Source organism: Dermacentor albipictus, chromosome 4, assembly GCF_038994185.2.
Source record: "Dermacentor albipictus isolate Rhodes 1998 colony chromosome 4, USDA_Dalb.pri_finalv2, whole genome shotgun sequence".
NCBI classification, from domain to species: domain Eukaryota; kingdom Metazoa; phylum Arthropoda; class Arachnida; order Ixodida; family Ixodidae; genus Dermacentor; species Dermacentor albipictus.
In genome coordinates, this window is record NC_091824.1 from 38,936,488 (window position 1) to 38,963,914 (window position 27,427).

A 27,427-nucleotide genomic window follows, 5' to 3' on the forward strand; every position below is an offset into this window, starting at 1 on the left:
TTCACGGCACCGCCACATACCCCATAGAGTCAACGTAACAGAACATGTGAAATTTCGGACGCAAGAACTCTTCGCCGTCCGATTTTCCAGACGTTTTGCCGTGACCGCAGGTCCGAAATGGCAATAATCAAAGCACCACCGCTGCCGTTTTGATTACTTTGCCACCTCGAACCGGCACTCTCGCACGCAGATCCACTGGCAGCCGTTGCCACCACTGCGGCAACGCTAGGCCTAGCTGCTTCGACGTTCGCTATGAAGCTTCTTGCCGTTGGGTGCTGTGTTTTTTATTGAAAGAATTAGCTGCTGTCAGCAATGGCACGGACTCCGCCTTTGTGGTCCTCATGATTGGCTTATAAACTTGGAAAACACGGTGCGTTGCATAAGCCAGTTCCCGAAAGTCAGCTTCGCCTCTGTACAGCACTATTGCTTGGTGAAGCACACACAAAAGTATTGCAGTGAAGCATAACAAGCATGGGAAGGGGCTGTTGGCACTGAACACAGTAAGTATTCCTTAATTATACACGCATGCACCCGGTATTTCCTGTCACAGTACAAGCACCGATATGCCTAATATGTGTACCGACAGGCCTTCAGAGCGTTTTCGAACGTGCCTGTGGCGGTTTGAGCCCCTAAGGGCAGTAAATGACACGCATTTATTTTTTTCCAACTGGCCGTTTTTTCGGACGTTTTCGCAGCCCCTAGTGAGTTTGAAAAATCAGTCGTGAACTGTGCAACTGACCAAGATGCTTTAAATGGTCCTTGGGGCAAACGAGTGGCCGAAGGAGGACAAAAACAGGAATGACCTACGCATTGAGGAATAAACGGGAAAGGAAGCTTGCTGCCGCCATTTTGAAGGTGCTTGATCTCAAAAAATTACGTTTTGGCTGATGCCGAGATGCAGGTGTCCCTCATCCAAACCAAAATAAACTCTTTAAAGCAGTGAAACACAACTCGGGCGTCGTGCGCGGGTTGAGAGTATGTCAGGACAGTTGAGGTTGACTTACTAGCTGTTGAGAGAGAATCTCAATTGTGACAGAGTTCGGGCCTCATACCACTGAGCTTGCTATCAGTTGATAGAAATAGCTCATATTCGAAAATATTTGCTTCTTTATGCATCTCCTTTTTATTCGTATTTGAGAATGTCCGACTCCATTTGCAATTTTTTTTTAAGACACTTTATTTGCTGTGCATTTTACTAACCCCTGCCTTCTATTGTCTTTTTGAATAACATAAACACTATTCCTTAGTATTCAAATTGGATTAAATTGCTTTTTTTTTTTAATTTTTTCATGTGCTTACTAGAGAGTGACAGCATCAGGCGATATGGTTTCAGCCCGTCTTGTCATAAAACATAGTTCTGCATGACTCAGGGAAATTTGCAAGGGCACTTGGGGAAAACCTGGAAAACTCGGGGAATTTAGAAATGTCAACTTGGTAGACACCCTGGGGGCGCATGTAAGTTGACACTTCGCGATTTTTGGCCCGTGTCTCAGCCATGGCTGCGCATGGCTGTAAGTGCGGCTTAGCGCATACGCAGCGGGGCACCCTGCCTTAGAGGTGATCTGCCACGTGTGCAAATAGGGGTGTGCTGAGATGACGTGACATCAAGTTTGTCGTCTTCCCGCGCGTTTCGTATTGGAGTTTGCGTAATCTCAAGTTTCGGCAACTTGTTGGAGCGAGAGCCAGATGAAGCATTCGCTCCCCGCTGCTGGCGCTTTTCAGCATAGCGTCGTCCCAGTGCAGGCGACGCTATCTGCTGCGTGGGTGGAGTGCACGCGAAAATGTGGCTGACTTCGCTTAATTCGTACTGCCGATATGAAGATGTCGTTGAAGTGGTATCTTTCATTGCCGACTCCCAAATTCATCAAAATGTGTTGTTTTCTCAATCAAATTGGCTTTTTTCGATCGCCCGATAATTTGGAAAATTCTGTGGCTCCTTTCAGTGTAAGACAAATCAATCGGCGACTGTACTTATTTGCATAAAAGGTCAAAATTCAATACAACAAAATTTTGATATAACGAATAAATTGCCGATTTTACCTACTTCGTTATATAGAGGTTTAACTATCCAAACCTGTCGTGTTCACCCACTAAGTAAGTTTCTTTTTCCTAAAGGGCAGTTATACAGTAAAAGCTCGTTCAAATTTCATGAGAATGCTACGAAAATTCTAATTATACAAAATTTGAACTAATGAAAGTCGAAATAAAAAGTCGCTTGGTTAAAGTGATAGATTAGTGCTCGAGAATCTCTAAGGCATCAATATTATCGCAAACAGAGCCTTAATAATCGAGAAATTGAAGTAAATGCAGGGCACACGATTAAAGACTCCCCCGGGACATTCAAGTACTTGCCCAATGACGAAAGCACTCCTCAGTTAAATTCTGTCACTAGTACTCAACCATTTGTTGCAAAAAACATCATTGTGTGGTATTATAAGACGAAATAAAATGCTACTTGTCCAGTTCTATTTCATTGTTAGAAAAAATAACTTATTGAAATTATCCTTGACAACGACGCGGGCAATCGAAAGGCGTCATTTTAGTTAGACTCTGTGCCACACACGCTTTCGCGTTTCAGCAGTTTCGTTATTTCATAGTGCTGCGCTAGTTTTCCAGGCTCGCAAAACTTGCACAAAGTGGAAGTAGCAGAAAATTCAACTTCTATGTGACTTCGCGGGATGCCCGAACGGTCACGCTACTTGACAGCTGCTCGCCACGCAGCTGCAGCGGCGAGTCCACCACTCTGTCTTGGTTTGCTATCGCCGTCTGTCAGGTGCCATTTTACTCCCCGACCGCAGCAAAGGGTGAGGATGGCGTATGCAACATCACCACCCCCCGATTGGGTGACAGTAGACGTGAATTTAGAAAAAAAGTATTTGGACCCTTCAGATGCATTTTTCTCGTAAACTAAGTCCTTCCTTGGCATGAAACAAGCATTGTGAGGTTTCTGGAATAGTATCTAAATAGTCCACGTCAACTTATTATTTACCTTTAGTGTCCCTTTAAGGTGCGTATATAGTCGGCGTTGCATGAGTTGGCGAGAACGTTGATAGTTTGAAGCACTGGCACAGCCAACATAACCGGACATGGACAACGTGGCCTGACATGCCCGCCGTAGAGATGGCTCTTGCTCAATCTGCGCGTTCCTCGCGCTGACTGTTAGTCCATGTTCTGGATGAAGTTCGACCACTTGGGGTTCTTTTAGCATACACCTAAACTTAAGTGTGCAGTGTACTCCCGTTAATTGTCTTGCAGATTCTGTGTCATCATACCAATATCATGATTCTGTATGAAGGACGGTGCGAAGAGTGCATTAAGTAAGGGTTGCTCAGATGCCCCATATTGGCACTGCAAGCCGTCGACATTTCAGAGTCAACAAGAGCTGCTGTGCCTGCCTGTCGCACCCGCCCCCAGTTGCATTTACCTTGGATAGGCCCAGTCACAAGCACAGTCAACGTCCGATTTTCTCGGATTCCCTGAGGACCGCGAAAACGTCAGAAAAAAATCAGGCACTCCGAAAAAAAATGAATGCATGCCTTTTACTGGCCCCAAGGACTCAAATCGCCACAGGCACATCCAAAATAAGCCTGGAAGCCTGCCAGTACAGTTACTAGGCGTATCAGTGCTCGTACTGTGACAAGAGACAGCACGAGCAAGCAAAGCCTCTTCAATTTCCTCGGCCCACTCTTGGTAGGCTTCACCGTATAACACTTCTCTATTAAGGCGAAGCTGACTCTAGGGAACCAGCATTATGCAGTGCATCATGCTTTACGAGATTCGAAGCCATTGGCGAGGATTACAAAAATGGAGTCAGTGCCATTGCTGAGAGTGGCGCATTCTTTCAGTGAAAAACATGGCCCCAAACAGCTAAAAGCTTGATAGCAAATGTCGAAGCAGGTAGGCCCAGTGTTGCCGCAGTAGTGGTGCTATGGCTGCCAGTGTACATGCATGCAAGAGCGCCTGGTCGAAGCAGTGAGACAATCAAAATGGCAGTGGTGGTGGCTTCGATCAACGCCGTTTCAGACCTATGGGCATGGCGGAAAGTCCGGAAAATTGCACAGCAGAGGGTTCTTGCATCCAAAATTTCAGACGTTCTTATACATTGACTCTGTGGGATGTGTGGTGGAGCCGAAAGTGCGTCTGAATTCCATCCGGTAAATCGGTCATTGATTGTGCGGTTAAACCTCGTTATAATGATGTCCGTAATATCGGCACTGTGTTTTGGTTTATTTAAATTTGATCTTTTATTCAAATAAGTACAGCTGCTGATGGATCTTTCTTACACAAAAGTGGCCACAAAGCTTTCCGAATTATCGGGCAGTCGGAAAAACGAATAAGTATGGCGGAAAAATTATGTTGTGAAATTTGAGAGTCAGCAACGAGAGATATGGTTTCATGCTGTGTTGACGACATCTTTACATCGGTAGTGCGAAGTGAAACCAGTCATGCCTTCGCGTCCACTCTGCACCCGCGGCTTACAGTGTTGCCCGCAGTGGGACGTCACTATCATGAAAAGCACCAGCAGTGCGGGGAGGGGAGCAAATGCTTCATCTGCCGCTCGCTTCAATGCATCTCCGGTCTCCGAAACTCAAGATTGCGCAACCTCTGGCACTAAATGTGCAGGAAGACAGCACGCGATGGCACGCCATGTCGGCTTACCCAGTCTTCGCACACGCGGCAGATTACCTCTAAAACAAGGCACGGGGTCTGCATGCTGGCAGCCATGGCTGTGCTCGATAAAATGACGTGTGCCATCCTGCTGCCCGTGGAAGTTTCCGTTTACCGTCTCCGTATTCCTTTGCAGTGGCAGTGAAATGTTGTTAGATTGAAATTGTGTGTTAACACTCTTCATTGTATTGAGGTTAAAAATGTGGGGTGCTCTATGGACAAGAAGTTACAAAAAGCTAAATACTTTATCCAGAATTTTGTCATATTTTGGTTTTTTTAGATGTTATGCTTGTATATTTATAATTAATATCATATTAATGAAGGTATCTTGATGCCAGATGGGGCTTTGTTTTAACTAGGTTCGACTACTAACTGCAAAATGCACTTCTGGCGAGCTAACCTTGCTGTGAAACAGCTGTACTGTCATGAAAAAGTATTGTCTTTTATGTTTTGTTTATCTTGCAGACGTGGTTTACGAAGCTTCCGCCCGTGCTGGTCTTTGAGCTCTCTCGCTTTCGTTTTAATCAGCACGTTGGCAAGCCTGAGAAGATTCACCATCGGCTAGACTTTCCAGAGTTGCTCTATATGGACAGGTTTGTCCATTCTTGAATTGTTGGTCCTCTGTCGAAAGGCACTTGCTGCTTGTCTAGGTTCTTGCGTACAGCATTTGTCCATGAAGTCGTGTGCTCTATATTTTGTGGTAAAAGTGATCCCCCAAAACATATGTTGATATCTTTTGGGTCTAATCTGTGTATTTTTGTGTTAGTTGCCATGGCATACTTGCCAGGAGCAGAGAAAGGGTTGAAGACGTGGCAACGAAGGCCTTAAGAGCCATGCCAAAAGAAGCGTCCTTTAAGTGCTTCCACGACCTCGACAAACGCTGGAAACTGGTATAGACTGCTAGGGAGATTACTTTGAAGAAGAGCTACACAGATTATTTAAATGTTGAATGCCTTTTTTTTTCTATGGACTCGCTAAGAATTTTATGGACAAAGGTTGTAGTTGCATAATACTTGTTAACTGCCTGACATATGAATTTATACTCGTATTGTTGCCTGTAGTTTTTTGCATATGCTTGTATTTGTATGTGTATTATTGATAAGCTTTGTGCATTTTCTAGTTCAGTTTGCTTTTCTTTGTTACTGTATTATTATTATACTAGCCCCTTTTTACTAACTACTGTATTTACTCGCATAACGATCGCACTCGCGTAATGATCGCACCCCTGAATTTTGTCGTCAAAATTCGATTTTTTTTATTTCCTGTGTAATGATCGCACCCCGAACTTGCCGCAGCGATATGTGGTGTTGCAAGTCTAGCTAACAATGATCGCGCTTACCATCTGTCGAATGCTACGCGAACGACTCGCCTGCACGCTCCAAACATTCTTAAGTGGATGCCTCATTTCATTACTTTCATCACTTTACGCACTTCCATGACAAAAAGAGGTACAACCAAACTTGCCTTTATTATGGGTAGGCTTTATAATCGCTGTTGTCAACAAAAACAAAAGATGCGCCTTTCGATTCTTTTCATCTGCACTCGTGAGCACGCAACAAATCGCGCGCGGCAATGATAGTAGCCACGTTTACACGGATACGTTAAAAGTGTACCCTATTCATACGCTGACGCTTGTAACACGGCTAAGATATTCGCCCACCCTTAGCGGAAACGTGCCGTGTTAGGAGAGTAGTGAAACCGGTGCCGCAGTTTCCGCAGCACACCGGCCATGCATTTCTGTCACTGGCAGCTAAGTGCGCCCATCTGTTTCTGTCCCCTCAAAGTGGACATGGCTACGTTATTGCCGCAAACTTGCCGATATTAACGATATTATTCATCACTGATACGGAAGAAACTGTTTCAATGCACGTAATGTACTCACGAGAAGAAAAAAAAATCGCGTTTGGCGCGTTCGGTTTGCTCCGCCGGCCGCCATGTTTGTTTTGGTGTCCCGCACCCGCATCCCGCAGCAAACGCGGGACGAAAAAAAAAAAAAATTTTTTTTTTGTGGGAAATTTAACCCGCGTAATGATCGCACCCCTGAATTTGCGTCAATTTTTCTGGCGAAAAAACTGCGATCATTATGCGAGTAAATACGGTACCTCATGTGGAAGCCTGTAATGTACTTTAAATAATATTTGTAACACTTCACCGAATAACCCAACGACTGCAGAAAGCAGTCTGAAAAAAAAAGGAAAAAAAAGGAACCTAGGGCTGTATAATATAACAGTATCTTGTCAAATTCTCTTACATGTTGCAAAATGTAAAAAAATAATTGTGTTAGAAATTGCATAATAAATGAAATTAAATTTAAGAAAGTCATAAACCAGCTTTATTTTAGAAAGAAGTGCCTGATTGAAGAGGTAGACATGATACCATGAACAAAATAGTTTTTGAATATTCTACTGCAAAAGGAATTGCTAAACAAAAGAAAAATAATGCAAGTATTGTATTTCTTGCGAGTCCTAGAGCTACATGTGGGATGAGTCTGCTTTCAATGCGCTTCCTAAATTGCACGTTTTAGATGGTGGCCTTCGCTGAGACAGTGTGATTGGCAGTCCTATTTTCCGATTAGACTTCTGGGCCGGTATTTTGTAGCAATGCCTTTTCCTATTCTATGCTTTTCCAAGCTTTTCACGCTTAGCCAGTGGTCAGAGCGACGGTCTGCCCACATTATCAACGAGTTCAGGCGGCCGTGTGTGGTGGATGATAAGAATAGCGTAGAATAAGGCATAAGGCATCGCCACAAAATAGTGGCCCTGAACTGGAGAATGTGTCTACCCACCGATGTTTAGTGCCTAGCTGATAGGTTGTTTCTTTCTGCAGGTACATGGAATACAACAAGAACATAACCCGCAGCAAACGTGAAGAGGTTCGCCGGCTTAAAGCCGAGCGGGAGAGGCTCAGGAGACAACTTGACAAGTATGTAATCATTCAAGCACCATCTTTTTGTCAACGTGTATGAGCCTGCTGTGAGACAAAAGGGCGCCTTTCAAATTTAATTATTTGAAGGCTTTGGATGAGCACAGTTCGCTACCGACCAAATTTTTGCCGTTTCTTCCTTTCTTTCTTTTTTTTTTTTGCTTCTGATGAACCCGCATCATCGAGTTTATGCCAGGAGATGTTGGCAGGGTTTTTCATGAACTGTGCTCGTAGACCAGTTTTGCAGTCGCTAATGAATAAAACAGGTGGTGGTGTTCGAGTTCAGACAAGCGTCTCTACTTGGCACCAGCAGAAAGAACATCCTGGTGAAGGAGACAAGGGCTTACTTGGTGCAGGTGATGCAGAAAGGCTGTGCGCGCAATCCCATGCCTTTAGCACAGTCGCACAACTGAATATTCATGTTGACATGTGGTACCTTGGAACTTTATCATTTGGGAATGAACAATCACATCGCACTGTTCCCTTGAAATTTTTAAGGACTGTTCAGGTAATCCTATGATTCTGTGACTCGCCAGGGAGGCAGTGTAGAAGAGTGTTTGCAAAATGGCAAATAAAGCCATATTTACTGCAGCTATGCAGCTACTGTGACATTTTTCTAAGCTTTGGAATGCACGTAGCTTGGAGCCCAAAAACGCGAGGGCTCTTTTGGCACCACTGTTGGGCAAAAGCTGGAGCTCGTAAAGGAGAAACCCTGCGGTATCATTGCGTTTGACCAGTTTCCTGTCACTTGGAGAAGTTCTTCGATTAAGCAACAACTGCATTCTCGCAATGTTCAGCCCACAGCAACAGACAGACCCCATCGCACCGTCGTATCGCGTCGGGTCGTGGAGCAGCCACGCGGCCGCGGCATCGACCAAAAAAGAAAGTAGCAACAAATTTACATTGTTGTCCCATTGGCGGAACAGCTGCGCCATTTGCTCCAAACTGCGCCGAGAGTCTACCTTTATACCATCGCGCGCTAAAACGACATTTTAGCAGGAAATTGTGCCAAGCCTGTGCCAAAGCACGCGCAACAGCGAAACCCTCCTTCCATTGACGCATTGCAGCTAGCAAAACTGAAACCAAAACCAACAGCATGCTATCACCATCATTGTAGAAGGGAGCAGAGACCGGTTGGAGTTGGTCCCGATAGTCATTCGCGCATTTTCCTCGGACAGACATACAGTTAGAGTATGCTAGAGTAAAGTTGAATGTGACGAGTGGCTGGAGCAGCTCGTGCTTTGCAGTGAGGGGCCCCATGACGAAAAAATACTGTGGTGGCACTGCGATCGAAATGGAAATTGCTCGCGATTCTGCTCAGCGTGGTCGTTCGTACTGCTTTGCGCACTACTGTTTCGATCAGAGCGCTCAAATGGCGTCCATAATTACATACAACATGTATTTATGTCTAAAGAATAAATACCTTTATTTATTTTTATGCCGTGTGGTGATTGCATGTGCATTGCGGCCGCACTCTGTGTCTTTCATTCAACTGAGTTATTGTGGTTGCCTTGTAGAACAAATATTTTGCTTGTTCTTCAAGCAACACGTGTCTCTCGTGTGTATGCTTGCCCGGTGAGCCGCTGGGGCCAGTGGATCCGTGGACTGAGGGACCCACCCACACATGCTTCAGTCCCGTTCATGCAATCAACATTTACTACTACTACTACTACTACTACTACTACTACTACTACTAGTACTACTACTACTACTACTACTACTACTACTACTACTACTACTACTACTACTACTACTACTTGCCTATATAGTTTTCCATCCGTGGGTCTTGCGAAATGCAGTTTGAAAAAAAAAAAATCTGTACGCTTGCTGCTTGCCACCTTAACAAATAACAGGCATTTGCCTCATCCAGTGCCCTGTTTCGCTGTTCTCAGATTTACAAAAAGTACAGTCGCCGACCTTTTATTCGGACCTCACAGGGACTGCGAAAATGTCCGAATAAACAGGTGTCCGGAAAAAGCAGATTAAGAAAAAAAGAAATCCTTTATTTTCACGCACTTATTTGGGCTCAGCAGTAGGCTTGAAGAAATCGTGAATGCCGTTGCATGCTGTTCCGTTTAGGCACAATCAGATAAGATTGAATCTTGGAGAGGGTCGTATGGTCACTACAGGCGGCTGAAAGCACAGTCACTGCTTGTACATGCTCCGCATGCGACGGCAGCATAGCACATGGTGCGTCATCTTCCGACTTGGAGTTGTCTGGCGGCACAGCAGAAACCTGACGAATGATCTCGCCGTCGTTGAGTTCTGCGCATGTCAGTACAGCAGCATGAGCACCTGTGAAACTGTCAAATGAGACAATGTCCTGAACCACTGCACAGGTCTCGGCAGAACACTTTCGGGGTCAGTAGCGTGCACATCGGAAGGCGACAAATCCTAGGCTCCCGGCACCCGCTTGCCGGCATTCCCCAGCACAGTCTGCGCGGGCACTGTCGGTGCCATTAGGCACATGACGCTATGTTTCCGTATGCCGCGTTGCATCACCGCAACCTCCACACAGCACACAAAGCAAACGTCACCACACCGTCACGCCGACAGTCGCACAAACGAAAAACGTGGCCTACTCGCAGCGTCGTGCACAAGGAAACAAACAAATCAGCTGCTGGATTGTCATGACATGGCTTACCTGATACCGGAACTGCTGTAGCTACGAACCAGGCAGAAACGATGATGAGCAGGGATTTGCAGTAGCGCCACTTTGTGGGGCAGCAAGGAGGCTCCGTTCAAAACAAAAATGGCGTTCAGCAAGTCGAACCATGCAACGGTCAGAGTCGGTGCATGGTGCTCTCGATCGAGTTGGCTCAAGGAGTGTCCGAAAAATCAGACGAGAGGTTGCTAGGTGTCCGAACTTTCGGAAGTTGTTATACATTGTGATCAGTGGGGAGAATGGCGGTGCCACAAAGCAGACCGAATAACCGAGCATGTCCGAATTTTTGGAGTCCGGAAAATCAGTTGGCGACTGTATGTACTGAGAGAGAAAAAAAAAAATCCAGCGCAACATTTTATTCAGGCTTGCGTCTTCCTCGCGCAACAGAATGTGGAGTATTTGGTACGAGGTTTTTTATAAGGTTGGACCTTGGACGCCGAAAACAGCCTTATTGAACTATTATATGTGCTAATCTTTGGCCCATAAGCCGTGCTTTTTTTTCCCCCAGTACATGCTTAAGAAAAAAAAGCTCGCGCAATGGCTTAATTAGTGGCTAGGGGTTGGGCTTATAAACTGGAGCTCACTTGTTCAATCCAGGCTGCGGAATTCAATGGGGGCGAAATGGACAAAGACTCTTGTACTTAAAGTATGCTGCGTGTTAAAGAAGCTTATATGATGAAAACTCAAATGCCGCAGGTGCCTCATAACCATGTATCGTCATTTTGCCACGCAAAACCCCAGCACCTGTTTTAATTAAAAAGAAAGGTAACTGTGTCCTTCAGCTCTTTTCTGTGGGTGTAAACAAAATGAAATTATTCTTGAGTCTGATTTTCCAGAAAAACAGGTTTTGCTTATCCTATATTCCAAACCTGACTGTAATGCCGTTCCCAACTGTACATCTGCTCAACTGAGCAGCCTGCATATATGAATGGCTGCTTTCATCTATACGGTGCACTATCATAATGACAATAATGAAGCACTTAAATAAATGGCATGCCTCGCATACACTTATAGAGGTATATGCAGATTTGCTTTGTTCGTTGAAGGAGATAAGTGTGCTACAACAGGCACCACTCAGATTTAATGGCATGAAAACATGGTGTGATGCCCCCCCTCTGAAAAAAAAAAATTCCTTCCCTGAATCGAGTTAGAAAATTTTACAGGCTGCCCCGAAACAGGGCATCTATATTCATTGACAGCTGGAGACGTGTTACCAGCTTACCAGACGTGTTACCAGTTACCAGCTCCAATGCGTTCATTTGCTCGAGAACTGGTGTGCCTCTGCGCAACAGCTGCAGAGTCATGTTTAGTGCAGGCACACGTACTCGACAGGTCTTGCGGCAAGCCTTCACCCTCAAGCCGTGACTGTCGCACCTGTGTTGCATCCCGAGTTGTTAATAAACACGCGCTTGTTGATGATCGGTCGGTGGTGCCCTCTCTGCGCGGTATCGACAAATCCGGCCACAGCGTCCTTTCCTGACTGCGCTTACAGGATAAGCCTTGCACAAACCCGTATCCATAACATGTCGACCGTATCACTTCATATTTTCATGGTATACGGGAAGTGTATGTGCGTTGGACCACACGCCAAAAGTGGTTGCTGCTGCGCCAAATCGGCTTTTGGCCTACGCCAGGACCAGCACCAAAACGTGAAGTGGCTGTTCTACCACTGTTGTCCGAATAAACGCGATCATGCGCCAGTAAAGAAATTGCAAACATACCACGAGACCAATGTTCTGACCAAGGTGTGTTGAGTCTGGCTTAATATGCTGTGATCACCAGTAGAGATCCGTTCTATACCGCCAGTATAAAATGCCGTGTCGCCATCTGGCGAGTGAAACTCAATACACTTTCATGACTGATTCAGGCCTAACAGTGTCAAAACAAACGACTGACCTCAATAATAATGACAACTCCGATATTTTGTTCTCTGCTTGAGATGGGACAAAGTGAAGGCAGATTTTATTTATTTTTTGCTGTGATGGTAGAGAGCAAGTTGCAAAATTGAATTGAGATTGAAGTGGGCGGACCGATTGCTGCCATGTTATTACACAATCATGATGTCACTGGCGAAAGCCGCTGTGCAGGCATCTGGGTGACAGGTGATATTTTCTGGCTGGCCAAAAACCGACAGTGCAACAAAACGACAGCGACAGATCACCGTCCACAATGGCAAAGCCTGTCTCTTGTTGCCGTTGCTTGTCGCCAGTGCTCAAAAATCGTGTGTGTGTGATTACACCTTTATGCCTTCTTTTTCTTTAGCAATTCCTTTGCTCTCATAAAGGGTCTTGGCATTATTTAAGGGACACTGAGAAAAAAAAAATTTTCGCTGTATAAGCATATTACCCCTCTGCAATACCAAAAAGCCCATCTTGCCATCAGAGTGGGCTTGGCAAGCCAGGAAAGAAAGCAAAAAACAAAGGATGGGTGACCACACCCGCTGTAAATTTCCTACCAGCTTGTTGGGACCTCGTGGATTCTTACTGGGCTCCAAGATAACCTAGAATGTGTTCTCAACGAGCCCAAGTCCGAAATTTGTAAGTTTCAATACTTGAATTTCTGTTGCACCACAATGGCATGAATGCAAGAAAATATTTTGAAATTTGTGTAGCCACACTGGCGTACAGGTACTCGAGTTTCGTCACAAACTCAATGCAATTATAGTTTTGAAGAAGTCCCTAATCAGTCTAAACCAATTTAATGTTACTGTTTAGTGGTCTGTTTAATTTTAGAGCAGCCTGCATTGCATAACAAACCTCCTTTGATTAGTTGGTTTGGTTTTGTGCTCAAAGAAACACAAAGGACAGTTTTGTACTTTGCTTTTATTTGGTCCCATAAAATTAGATTGAGACTATCTATTCTACGTTTCATGGTTATTGCATTTGCGTGAGGGATTGAACAAAGCTTTGTGCGTCCGATAACGTAACACAACCATGTACTTTAAATGAGGTGGTGTAGAATGCATTACAGTAGGTGTTACCAAAACTGGCCGATGTACAGTTGTGGTACAGTAGAACCTCATTGATAGGATCCTTTTTCATGCAATTTCCTGGCCCCAGCATTTACTGTCGATAACAAAAAAAAAAATGACCCAATACAGTTACTCATGGCACTAGCGTTCAGTACATTGCCAAACTGCTACTGCATGACACGTTTTCTGGACGCGAGATCTCACGTGAACAAGAAAAGGCGCGAGGCAGGCGCAGTTGACAACTGTAGGCGCTACTTACAATACTCACCTGCCCGTATCGCTTAATTATGTCAGCATGCATGCAGTTTGCTTTTCCGGTGCCGCATCACATTCGCAGCTATTGTCACATACCGTATTGCAGTAAACATCACCTATGTGTTTCACAGCACCTGTGGCGTAGTGCTGTTGACAGTGTACTGCACGCTTTTAATAGCCGATAACCCAAATCCACAGGCGTTCCTTGCTGCAGGCAGTGCGAAGTGAGCGTCGTGTTTTGCTCTGACGGTATCGCATTCCGGCATCACTGTTTAGCTTGATTTTGTTTTGTTTTCGTGTAACCATCTTCAAACATTACACAATCTGAAAACGACAGCTGGCATGTCCAAACTTCTTGCCGTAATGCCCAGCCTTAAGACGCTGACGACCCAGGCCATATTCAAAAAGCACAAATGCAAAAATACAACACACATCCTTGGGCCGCTCTAACCCCACCAGCTCGGTGCACTTCTGTCTTGTGCTGCAACAATTTGCGCAGCATTTCGCATTGCGCGGATGCAAACTGCAGTTGAGTCGGCCACATTTTTTAGTGACTTTGGGTCATACGTTTCCCCGGTTTCGGTAAAATCTTGTTACTATGAAACACCACATTAGCGAATTTCTAAAATTGACAAATATTTTAAAGATCCCCACCAGATTGCCCATATTTTCATTGTAAAAATATTTGAGAACTACAAATTTCGATATAGTGCACGTTTCACAATAACATTGGTAATTTATTTTCTCCTTTATAATAAAAAACCACCAGTATTAAGAGTTTGGCTAAAAGTAACAGTGCCGCAACTCTCGCATAAAACAGAAACAGCCATTTCTGTGTGGCCCCCCCCCCCCCCCCCGAGGGCAGTAGCTATCATCATCACTGGGTCTCCCCCACAACGCTGCGATTTAGTGTGCAGTAGCCTAGCAGGCCTAGCTGCCTTTTGCTCTTTTCTCTCTCATTGTGCTGGGTTTTGTTGGCCGGTCGGTCGTTGTTCGCGCCTTTTACTTGTGTGGGCAGGGCTTTTTCTTTTTTTAAAATTTTTCTGCAAACTTTGTGCAAGATCCGATGATGAATGCAGCTAGCAAGAGCACCAAGAAGCGAAAGCAGTTTTCGCTACAGGAAGAATTGGACATATTGCAAGAAATCGATGCAGGGAAAAAGCAAATCGATTTCTGCAGACAGCATGACATTGCCCCATCATCTGTTGTGGCCATTTTGAAAGACCGAGGCAAGGTTGTCAGACTTCATCAGGAGTTGCAGCTTGCTCCTATGAGGAAACGGCTGTGTCTGGGAAACTTTCAAAATATGGACCGAGCTGTTCTCATGTGGTTCAAAGATGTCTGACTGAAAAAATGTTCCCATGTCTGGCCCAATGCTCCCAAGAAAAAGAACACAAATCTGCTGATGCACTTGAAATAACTGGGTTCAACGCAAGTGCAGGTTGACTTTTTCGTTTCTGTCAAAGGAATAGAATAACTTGGCAGATAGTCTTGGGCAAGGAAAAGGCTGTTGGATTCCTGGCCCAACAATCGTTTACGAGAGGTGGCTGAATCGCACTGTGAAGACGGATGAGACCGCGTGTATTTATCAACTCCTGCCAGATCGGACGATGTAGTTCTAAGGACAGTGGTGCAAAGGGGGGGAGAAGGCGTAGGAGCTTGGCGTAAATTGCAAGCGTCCACCATTAGCAACTGCTGGCGAAAAGCAGGGCTTGTCAAAAGCGCCTGTGCAACTTGAAGATGACCTGGTGGTTATTGATGGCAACGCAGGAGACCCGTGGACTGAGGTTGCGGAACTGCGGTCCACCTTCTGTTCCTCCAGCAACTATGTGGAGAGCAACAGTGTATCACCGACGTCAGCGGACTTCACAACCGAGGAGATCATCAACAGCGTTCGCGACGTCTCTGCTGACGATGATGACCTGAGGGAAGATGACTGTGGCTCACTGAACACCGAAGAAGACGAGATCGTCTCGAATTTTGACATCTTACTGCACATGAACAAAGTCCGCATTTTCATATCTAAATACAATGACGTACCCGATGAGGTGTTGCGCAAAGTGGAAGATGTAGAGCTAATCAGTCATGTGTGCTGCATGCACCAGAAGAAAATAACTTATAATAAAGCAGCGTTGAAGTGAGTCAGCATTTTCATTTGAGAGTCTCTTCGCACGAATGTTAAGTACATCGTCAGACTGTGATTGTATGATAACGTTTTTGGGCACTAGACGCCATGTGAACAAGGAGAGGCCTGGGCAATTGAGAGCAGTAGGGAACCACCATGGCAGCTTCCTCGCAGTACTTTCCCGCCTGCAGGCATGCACTCTTTACCTCTTCCAGCACCTGCAAATCTCCTCACGGGTCGTTGCATGTCACTGTATACGGGATAAATGTCAACTACAGTAGAGTTAGGCAGACGTTTTAGTAACTTTGGGTCGTACGTTCTCCCAGCTAGTATGTTTTCTCGCTTCTTTTAGTTTTTTTTAAACATAAGAACAAGGTTTTACTGCGCATTAATCCAGCCATCTACAGGGGCTCACACAAAATGGCTAAAATGGTATCCCCGTTATGTGTCCTCCGATTTTGTGACGACCTAGTTTTTACAGTGGATTATTGAAGTCCCGGTGAACTCTTAACCCTTTGAGGGTCGAATTATTTTGAAGAAAACTTTCCCCGGTGGTCAAGTTATTTTATTGCGGATATTGAATGTACAAGATGTATAAAGTTGGGAATAAATAGTAAAAAAAATTAGGGAACAGTATTTTGGTGTCGGCATCACTCAGAACTGCAATATGTTCAATAGTATTTTAGAGTGTGGTACTCCTTGAAACACGAGTCTCCGCGCAGCCGCAGAGAGCGAGAATACCTCATGAGCGGCGGTGATAAACGAGCTAAGAGCCGTGCCAATTAAGATAGAAATCAACTTCCGCCGCCCCTGCAATAGCGTGCCGACAAAGATAAAAATCACGTTTCGCGCACCTCCGTGGCGGCGGAACCAAAACCGCTAAAGCGCGTTGCCGCTGAGAGCGAGAATACCTCGCGAGCGGCGGTTATAAACAAGCTAAGAGCAGCGCCAATCAAGATAGAAATCAACTTCCACAGCATTTGCAAGAGAGTACCGACAAAGAGAAAAATGACGTTTCGCGCGCCTCCGTTGCGATCACGCGGCGAAACCAAAACCGCAAAAGGGGTGTGGCCGCAGTCTGCGCGACGCGCTGAAGCTTGAAGACAGTTCTGTTTATCTCCCCAAGAATGTAGCACAAACTTCAAACGCTTCTTGTAAGACCTAAGAGGTGGCAGCACCTCCCAGTAAGCGTGCATTGTCATTATGGCGCGAAATTTCAAACGGAGGGTCGAAACCGTACCCGTACGGCGAAGACCTTGCGGGACAGAAAACCGCCGCTGTACATGTACGGCTAAAACCGTCAAAGGGTTAATAGAGACATTGCATTAAAAACCTTGGTTATACGATGGCCTGCCTTGTATGACAAGCCGCGCGAAGCTGCATCACCAGCCTTCAGCAGTTCCCTTGTGTCATCGTTCACTCTGTCAGGAGGGGGAGAACATGACTTCACAAGCAGAAAGCCCAGACTGGTTTGCAGCCTGTTTCAGCACTTTCCTCGTTCCTGTGGAAAAGGGGGGGGGGGGGGGTAGGATAAAAACAAACTAGGGAGCGTCACGTGACATCCTCCTTCCACGTTCGCTGCCCTCTCATCGTTGTTGCCTTCGTGTTGGTCAACCACCCCCCGTACCTACATTCTTTCTCTGCATGTTTTCATTTATTTATTTGCTTTATTTATGATCTTCTTTTTCTTTTTACTGCCCAACCACACTCCTCGACATCTCTCATTAGCGCCTGCTTCTGTCATGTGGGCGGGGGTCCTCCATTTGTGTTTTATCTTTGTCAGTCGTTATTGGAGCAAGCAGCTCGATGGAGTGCGTTGGGAAACTGTAATGCACAATGTCCTGGAAGTGAATACTAGTACTGATGCTCGGGGACAAACTGTGGATTATAAAAGAAGCAGACAAATGCATGGAGCCATGAACATCAGCATCACACAAGACCTGAACAGTCCAGAATCTTCGTTGAAGACCATTCTAGCAAAGGAGACCATACTGCAGAAAGCAGGCAACTTCGGTTTCAAAAGAAAGGTGGCAAAAGATGGAAAATGCGAGGAATTAAAAAAAGTCCTCGTAAAGCGGCTGCACCAGGCTCGCAGTTCTGCGATCACTCTAGACAATGCATCCTGAGAGACAAGGCTAACAAGGTGGCACTGCGTCTTGGCGTCAGAGAGATAGAATGTCTGGCTTTTACCATTTTACCATTTCAAAAAACCGAATGGAATTTACAGCCACTTCAGTGGGGTAAGTTCCTCTGCGGATGCCGCTGGCAGTCACTGCCCGAATCGATCACGGAGTACAGACCCTGTGACATGTTCAGCACCGATGACAACACCAGAGCAAATCGCCGACTTATAAAGGCAACAGCTGTCACGGTAGTAAATGGAGCGAGGAGTGTGTGACAGCACTCTTCTGCATGAATGAGGATGGTACTGTGAAGCTTCCTGTGCTTGCTATCGGGAAGTTCGTGAAGCTATGCTGCTTTAAGAACCTGAAGACTCTACTGTGCTGCTATAACTTAATACAAAGGCTCGGATGACATCCTCGATCTTTACGTCATTTAGCTAGCCAACGCCAGAAAAATACTGCTATTAAGGCGTTCGCACTCTTAGGATACTTCGCGCACTTTCTGTGAGCTATCTATATATGTGTGTGTGCATATGTATGTATGTGCGCATGTGCGTGCGTGCATGTGTGTGTGTGTGTGTGTGTGTGTGTTTGTATCTTTGTACCTAACCATTTTCCCACCTACTTGGGTCACTCGGTAGTTTGTGGTCGAATAGACAGCGCATCGGGCTGCTGCGCTGAGGTAAGAGTGTTCGAAACCACCCATCGGACCAACTTGGGTCACTGACTACAGCTTAGACCACTTATAACATAGCCGTTTATAGTGCAGAACTGGCTACAATGCGGCCTTTTCTGACTCTTGTTTACCATCCCATAGAACTTCATGAACACGCATACCACTTACAGTGTAGCTGCGCGAGATGAAATGCCGGCTATAATGCGGCTTCCGTGGGAAAATCCCGCCAACAAGCATGGTAGAAAGTGTGCTTCTCAATGAGGTGTGCCAGCTGATGGGAGGGGAGAGCAAGGAGGGCGATGCGGAGGAGGAGGAGCATGAGACGGGCGAGCAAACGAATGAACAGGGAAAAAAAATGGCAGCAGCGTGATGCAGATGTGCAGTGGCTGCGTAGGCGTTCGAGACGGCTTTTGCTTGGCTGCCTATCAGCGGTGTGGTCTGCACTGAACGTGGCTTCAGTTTCTGTGCACCCGTCGCGATGCGCGTTGTCGTGATGTGCAGATATTGAGCATGCGACGTTGACTGCGGTCAGTTTAAGCAGTGTTCCACAGATTTAGTGTGGAGCTATTAGGCTTTGTGTGCACTTGTGGGCTTCCACCGCTCCTACAAGTGTGAGCACATACAGACTTGGTACGCGTGAGCGGTAGTTGCCGCAACTGATCGCCCGAGAAACCAAACTATGCTTCCACGCGCTGCTGTTGGTTCAGACCGTGTGCATGATCACGTGTGAAATCTCTGCGTGATCGTCTATGGGTACAAACATAGCAAGGGTGAGCTTCTTGCGACGCCATGCTGCCGTATACCCCCGCCAGCTAGGCCTAAGCAGCGCTTCTCGTCTGTGACCAAAGTTGTAGTTTGGTGCCTGTGTCAAAGAAACGCGTTTCAGTGGCTGTATGGCACACAGAAAGTGGCGAAACCGCCTTGGTAACGAAAGTGAGGGCACGGGCAACACTCGAATGGTGGCAACTTAGTCGCAGTCGTAATTTTTTTACACCATGCACAGGCCGATCAGTATGAAAAATCGGGCGAGACACTGTACTGCGTCTGAAATTTCAGTCGCCGTCAATCTTACAAAAAAAAAAATTGCTTTGACTTCATTGTGCAAAGACCGCAGTTACTAGGACGTTAACCTTTCAATGCTCATAAATTTAAACTGATGCAAAGCTCCTGGTCAGATTCTTCGTTGCAGCCTTTGAACACTGTTGTTTTGGTTATAGTGCAGACATACGCGATTCCGGCAACTTAAGGTATAAGCAGTCTATGCTGTATGGGATAATGTGTGCCTAGTGCCGCTCTTCGAGGAACCTCTTTCACGCTGACATGGGTCACTATAGATGCAGGACTGGGTAGGCACCGTTGTTTGAACAAACTTTATCAATTCCCACCATTTACCTTCGTGCCCCTGCCATCCAATTACTGTGACCAACTCGAGATCCAGTGACTCAACCGCAGGATTTATCCTTCCCCTCTCAGAAAGCTCAGCACTGAAGAGGCAGTAGCTCTCAGACTTATTCAGACCATCACATTTCCAAACCTACACAGATACAGTAAAATGTTCCCACATACATATCGCGGCATCTGCCCCTGGTGAGGTGACACACACCCTACACTCTTTCACATCTCGTTGGGGTGCAGGGGCAAACCTCAACACTTAAAAGACGCCTAGCACGTCCTTTGAGCGGTGGGAGGTACAGCTGACCAGCGATACCCTGGTGGGACAAGAAGCTCTTGTCCAGCAAGTACGTCGAGCAGCCATGGCCAGTGAAGTCCTGGAATGAGGACACCACCCACTCGACCTCAAGAGAAACAACCTCGATGGTCCAAACAAATGTTTTCGCTCTCTCTCTCTCTCTTTGATGCCTACTTGGAGCCCTGGGTATGAACTACTCGGTCTGTGATAGTCTTCAGTGAACCTCTCTGATGCCACTCTGGGCCGTCGGGATGGCTGAAGACACCACCAGAAAGCAAGGACTGGCCGCCGTCTGAGAAAGGGATGGACTGGGGGTTGGTCTCCCAACCCCTGCCACCCCTGGACCCCATCAAGGACATAATAAAGTTTTAGCTCTCTCTCTGATGCCAGTTTTTGTTGTGTGCCAGTGGTGAGTGCCGCTCCTCAGCGAATGTATTTGGCGCCTACTTGGGTGACGAGGTGTGTGCCACTGGGAATGTGCTGCTCCACACTGCTCCACAGTGACGAAAAAAATCCCTCAAATATCTTAGATGCTGAGTGAAATCGAACATGCGTCACAAGGGTTGCTGGAAGATGATAACCTGATGTATTAGCTGGCTGCGCCGCAAATGCGCTAGGTATGTGCCACTCTTTAATGAGCCACTCTCCAATGTGGGTCACCGAGTATGTGCCACAGAGTGTACTGCAAGCCAGAGAACAACTTTCAGTATTGGCAGGCACACCATGCTCCTTGTCTCTGAGGCCATGCACAGGTTTCTTGGCAGTGCCACTAGATGGTGCAGCATGTCCAAGAAGAAGCGCAAGGGAGGAGCCCAGTTGCCGCATGTAGCGTTTTTCAGCATTCGCACACACCGGCGCGCCATGCATTTCGGAGGCCCCGTGCAGGCTTTGTGGCATCAGCACCTGATCAGCACCAGGCGCCTTTAGGGAAGTGCAAAAGAGGAGTCCCGCTACAGTACGTACATAACTCATTTTGACGCTGTGTTGCTATGCTGACTCAGTGCTAACGCATTACCATCGGCAGTCGTCGTGTGACAGGTTGCGCCGCTTTTTTTTTCTGTACACTTTGCTGTGACATCCACCAGACAAATCTAGTCTTTGAAATGTGAAAATAGTTTTCTTGCTGCCAAACTGCATGAGCCGGATGCAGCCACTGGATGATGTGACTATGCAGTGCGTGAAGCAGCGCTATAGGAAGCTTTCAGTCCTGTGACGACTGGTGGCTGTGGAGCACAGTTATTCTGAGAGAAACATTTCTCTACTGGACACTATGCACTATATCACCATCCTTGGAGTGTGGTCTCCCAGACCACCATCGCGAATTCATTGAAGCACTGTGGCTTAAGGTGAGACTGTGCCTGCTCCACTACGAAGCCACAACCTAGACTACGAATTGACTATGAAGCCGCAACCTTGACTGATTGCACCTTCGCAGCCGACGGCGAGGCAGTCTTTGAAGGGTTAAATGTTCCAGTAACCTTCGCAGGGTTCATTAACACCAATGAAAACGTTGCCATCTGTGGCCAGCTGTCATTGGGTAATGCCATTGAGGAGGTATTGTCTCATGTCGACACCCCGACCACCTTGGACAAGGAGGGAGAAGGCACAGATTCTGTGTGTGCCTACGTTTGGTGAAGAGCAGTGGCACATCGACAGCATTCAGATACGTCTGCGCTGGCGACGGTGTAGGTGACCTTCGTCCGGTCATTGCTGCGCTCGAAAGAAAGCTATTGCTGGGTGGCTTGAAGAAGGTCCATAAGGAACTGACCAATCTTTTCTTTTATGCGCAAGCATACGTGCCTCGTCTGTAAAATCAGCAAGATTAAACCTGATGCGGCTAAGCTAGGAGAGGGCAGCGAGCGCCTGAGAAAGAGGGCGCCTGGAGGTGGAGAGGAACTCGCAGCCAAGGTAGGATGCGGAGCGTTGTGGAGGAGCAGGGTAGGCGGAGACGCACTGGGTTCACCTTCTTTGGCAGTTGCTATGGACTCTGTGTGTGCTGTGGATGTACGGAGTCGCCTGGAATCTGAGAGGTAGAACGCCGAGCGAGAAGGCCGGAGCAGCAACACAGGTGGCGGCACGTCGAGCGCAAGTCGACCGACCCCTGTCGGCAAGCACCGAAACGGGAGTGTCAGGCAAGACGGCACCGTTTTTTAGAATCGAAACAGCGCCTATACGCTTGCGCATTACCCGATTCGTGAAGTGCAACATCGCTATAATTTCTTTAAAGTGTGTTGGTGAAAGAACACTTTAGCAGGCTGGCAGGCAATGATCGCTTTGCACGGTATGCAATTAATCCCCTTAATAAAGCATGACTGGCACCTGCACTGCAGTATTCTTTACAGATTTACTTTTTTGGGGGGGCAGGTTTGATTCCCAAATCCTGCAGAGTATTAGCTTTAGTTTAAATTGAATCTTGTAGGAATTCTGTTGTGTGAGACTGTTTATTATAGACATACTTTTTGTTGTTCAATTGTACATTGCCCGAGTTACACATTGTGTTTGCGAGGTCCCGAGAAGGTCACGTAATTGGAGTTCCACTGTACTGTCCTGCTACAGGCATGTTCACAAGTAGGCTTTTAGCAGTGTGTGCCTCTGATTCGGATCTCGTTCGTTTCAGTGAAGGTCGGTATTTTCACCCAAAGCACAAGTTGTGCTTGTGTCCACTGGGACAAGGAATGTGGGGGGATGTTTTGTCTCTCTACCACGTGCCGCTTCTTTCAGGTACATCCAGTATGGCTCTGGGCCCAAACGGGTGCCCCTGCAAGATGTGCTGCAATACACGCTCGAGTTTGTCGAGAGCAAAGCGGCTCAGCAGAAAAGCGAAGAGGTCGAGATGGGCTCACCATCGTCAAGGTATTTACCTGCCACTCGTGTAAGCGTAGACAGCCACCCGAGAATTGAGTGCAAGCTCCACCCTGAAAAACTGCACTGCACCTGCCCTCCCTGACTCCATGCCTCAAAGCAGACTTCCCGAGAGATGCCCGTGTTGGAAAGAAATTCACCCCTGCCGTGATGTCATGATGGGGTATAGTTGGTATAATTGGCATCCACCTGGACTAGAGCACAAAGCTACAAGCAACACCCATGTGTGTTTCTGAAATAGAAAGCTTCGAAGTTAAAGAAAAGTTTGTCCTGGAAATGTTCGTCCTGATCTGGGAATTTAACCTTGGATGAACACCTTTTCAGGGCATTGGTCCTGGAAGTTATTTCAAAGCTTTTTTTTATTTTTCTGAGAACTGATGAAACCGTATAGGTTTCCTTTGTAGATGCGTGGTCTGATCAAATTCGGGAACAATGCCTTTTTTTGGAGAGCGCTGGTCCCGGAAAAGTCAACTTCAAAGCTTTCTTTCTGAGCTTTCCCGTAGTTGTTTCCTTTGTAGTTTCGTGCTACAGTCATGCTTCGTCCTGGTTTGGGGATTGAACCCGGGACCAATGCCTCTCTGAGGCATTGGCCCTGGAGAGTTTCACGATGAACTTTCTGAGATATCCGTGCATGTATTACCTTTGTATCTTCGTGCTACAGTGTAGGTCGATGCCAATTATTCCCTCTCATGAAACTTCCTCCATTCTGCGGGCTTCCACGGAACCGATTAGTCTGCCATGATGTCGAACGAGACAACAGGATTGGCTAGCACATCTGCGCGACTCACAAGTTGTACAGAGGTGTATTTGCCATTACATTGTCAGGTTGCCACCGACTGTGGTGCCTGTAGGTGTGTTTCGGCACTCGGCACACACAACAGCTTCGCCGTCTTTGCCCTACATTCGACATGCCCCCTTCTGACGCCAAATAATTTTCTGCATTGGAAATTTGTTTTAACAAGTGTCTTTCATCTGTAGCGTCAATAAAGACATGTAGCAACAGAAGAAGCTTGGAATCCTTAATTCTTTTTTAGCAAGTTTTGTTGCACCCTTAGATATGGACTACCACACCTCAGCTTCTTAAAGGGAAGTACTTGAGGTGCAGGGACCATGTCAAGTATTTCACATGAAGTGCACTTGTGACTTGCTGCTCTGCTTATCACATCAGAAGTTGCCGTAATCATTGTCAAAAACGACAAACGAAGAGAGCCTTATTGCATGACAACGCAGCAGTGTTGTATGAATGTTCATCTTACAACTCTTTTTCACCAACATGCTTGGCACGTAGTAGTAAATCTTAGTACACTAGTCCAGTGAGGTGTGACAATCTGTTCCAGGCATTTAGAACATTATCTTCATCAGTGCTCCCGACTCTGTGTTTTCTGGACATGTACAAAAGTGCACGCAGTGCGTGCATGTGGCGTTAAGTCGTGCTCCAGTCAATGTGTGCTACTAAGTATGTGCGCTTTGATGCGTGAAAGTGTCGAACAGGACAAGTGACATTGCTGCCTAGAGAGCAGCTGACAGGAATCTGCCGTAGTGGCTCTGGCATTCTGCTGTTGAGCTCGAGGTTGTGGGTTCGATTCCCTTGTAGGCAGTGCTTTGCGTTCGGACGTTGAAAACCCCATAATTTGATTTGATATTTTTGGTTTCTTTACAGTGTCGTGTAGTCCTCCTTCGCCGATAAACACTAAGCTAAGTTAGACAAAGTGCTGTCAAAACCAATGACATCATGACGAGATGGTGCGGGAACCTTAATGTGGCATTGCCACTCGTCTTTCATTTTGATGTCTATGTTGGCTTACCTGGCCATAAACCAAGTTACGGTCAAACCCAGTAGTATTCAACCTAGTTAATCATAATTATTCCTCATATAGAGCTATTTCTGAACATTGTGAAGATACAGCTAGTATACATCGCAGAAGGTACGGCTACCTTGAATAAAAACATCCACATCTGATAAAACAAGTCTGTCTGCAGCAAAATGACTTTGAAAGTCGAATTCCTGTTACAGACGGATACTATAATGTCTTCATGATGGAAGAATAAACAAAAAACAAAACTTTTCCTTCTCCCATGTCTGAGCGCATGAACCCTGTGGCCCCCCCCCCCCCCCCTTCCGCTCCCACACACTGGGCAGAGTGGGCCGAAAACCCTTCCCGAATTCGCATGCAACTACATCGGCTGACTTGGCGAGCATGGGTTTTTGGGGGTCAGTAGATATGCAAGGTGGCATCTGAACATTCACACAACAGTTGTCAGTGTGTCTTTTGAAAATGTGAATTCCTTGATAAGGAGAGAGAGAAAACATTACATGCGGTTGTTGCAGTCAAATTTTATCTGATGAACAAAAATAAATTTGAATATCGAGTTATATGTTGTGTCTAACTGTCTGGTACACTTATGGGTTTGACTGTGTTACCTTAGTATGGCACCTAGTACAAGGCTGTGTTTGTCAGAAGCAGTGGGTGATAAAATGTCACATGTTTTGGGCACCCGCAACTATAAGTTTGTGCATGCATGTGCAAGCATATTGCAAGGCGCATGCATGTATTTCTAGTCCGATAGGCAGTTTGGTTGGTAGTGATTCGTAGGCAATGCAAATTCACTTTGGTCGCCAGTTTGTAGGCACTTGCATACCTGCCAACTCTCGTAAATGTCTCTTGAAAGTTTCGCAAACTTGGGCTCATTCTACAATTTATTTAATGTAGGATCAAGTTATAGGAAAAATAAGTTCTGTTCATAGCGATGTTTTAAAACTTAAAAGATGGGGCAACATAAGGTTCCGAAAAATAAATGCAAAAAAGAAATTGTGGAGGTGTGCTTGTTTTGAGAAAGTTTATTCAGACAAGTTTCTGAAGCAGGCTAAAACAGTAACAGCAATGTCACTGGTCTGAAAACAATGTTGTCAGACTCTTTCTGCTGCTACAAATTTGTTGCTGCTTGTTTGCTCTGTCTGAAGGTAAGTTATCGTTAATAAAGTGTGTGTGTGTTTGTGCGTGTGTGTGTGCACAGAGCAAATCTTAAAAAATGCACGCTGCACTCACCCATCGCCCTCTACTATCTCTGTTGTGTCTACGGGACTTCTATGAAGTAAGGTCACAAGTTTGCATGCATGCACACGAATCCCAGTTTTGCAGGTAGTCCTGTAGGCAGTGCAATTCTAGGCAGTTTTTCTGGCAGCACAACTTTGACAGGCCTCGCATTTCCAATTTGGTAGTCAATTTAGCAGGCAGCTCAGTTTCAGTTTGGTAGTAATTGAATATGCAGCTTGGTGCCATAGACATTTTGGTAGGCAGCACAATGACAGTTTGGTAGGCAATTTGGTAGCAGCAGAATTCCAGCTTGGTACTTACTTTGCCAGTTTGGTGGACAATTAGGCAGGCAGCGCAATCCTAGGTTTGGTAGGCAATGTCTCGTGTCATCCCTCCTGCAGCCTGGCTGTGGGTTCCCCCGGCACCTCGCCGCCCGACGAGGGCCACTCGAGAGGAGGGAGCCCCCGAACCGTGAACGAGGGGCCCTGCCCACGCCACGTGGCAGAGCCCGAACTCCGGCTGCTGCAGAACTGCCTGCGACGGTGGCAATCCGAGGTCGAGCACGACGTCAAGGGTGAGCCCACTTTTAGTCACAGTGCTGCTGTGCTTGCACTTTGATCCTATTTCTTTAGTGCAAATGGAAAATTAAGGGCACAGGACGTCTAGTTATGACTCGCAGAAGTACTAACTGCTGTGGGCTCAGGCTTAGCGAGTCGCAGGGCTGTGCCAACTGTCACCTCATGTAATCTAGCACATCACGGTGTGCACTCGCTCAGTCTCTTAAGTATATCAAGCGCTGCACCACAAGAAACGCTGCATTGTCCGAGTTAACGAAGGCAGGTTTATTTTGCCTGTGGGGACATCCAGCACTGTACAAGCTTCCAGCGCAATGTACAGTTTGACTGTGTCGACGTCCAAGGGATGGAAAAATGACGGGAGAGAGGTGTGCGAGGCCGGCGATGCACAGGGTAATGCAACGGAGCCGTGCCGTGCGCAGCACACTGGTGGGCGTGGCAAAGATGTGCGGCATGCAAGCAGGTGCAGCGTTTTTTATCGAGGGTGTTGCATTATTTTTTGTTTTGGCACGCACACCCAGTAGCTAGATTTCATTGTTGTAACGGATAACACAGCATGGGAGCATTGCAGGAAGTGTTTTGTTTCATAGTTGAACACGCACGATATTTGAAGGTGCATCTGCTGCTTATTGTTATATCCAATGCATTGTTAAAACCGGTACCACGATAAGTGGGTTTGACTGTAGTCGCAGGGAGGCTTCTTTCTCTATATCTGTGGTATCGGAACCAGGGCTCCTTATACGTTCGAAAATTTCTTTGCAATTGTCCTTTAGCCCACCACACTAAAGGAAAATATTCAGTCAAGTTACGTCGATAAATTATTCGTCTAGAACTCTATCATTGTTTTCTCTGTGCCAGTA

At 46.3% G+C, this 27,427-nt stretch overlaps 1 protein-coding gene across 4 annotated transcripts in view; it reads left to right on the forward strand.

Annotated features, from left to right (window-relative positions):
* LOC135911452 (ubiquitin carboxyl-terminal hydrolase 25-like) overlaps positions 1 to 27,427 on the forward strand; it is an 87,694-nt gene that overhangs the window by 23,843 nt on the left and 36,424 nt on the right. For 3 of the 4 annotated variants that reach the window (XM_065443757.2, XM_065443754.2, XM_065443755.2), the window contains 4 exons: positions 5,134 to 5,261; positions 7,495 to 7,590; positions 22,817 to 22,948; positions 26,394 to 26,566. In XM_065443757.2, coding sequence (XP_065299829.1) covers positions 5,134 to 5,261; positions 7,495 to 7,590; positions 22,817 to 22,948; positions 26,394 to 26,566 — 529 coding nt within the window. The remainder of the gene's footprint in view (positions 1 to 5,133; positions 5,262 to 7,494; positions 7,591 to 22,816; positions 22,949 to 26,393; positions 26,567 to 27,427) is intronic. The other variant, XM_065443756.2, reaches the window with a different exon arrangement.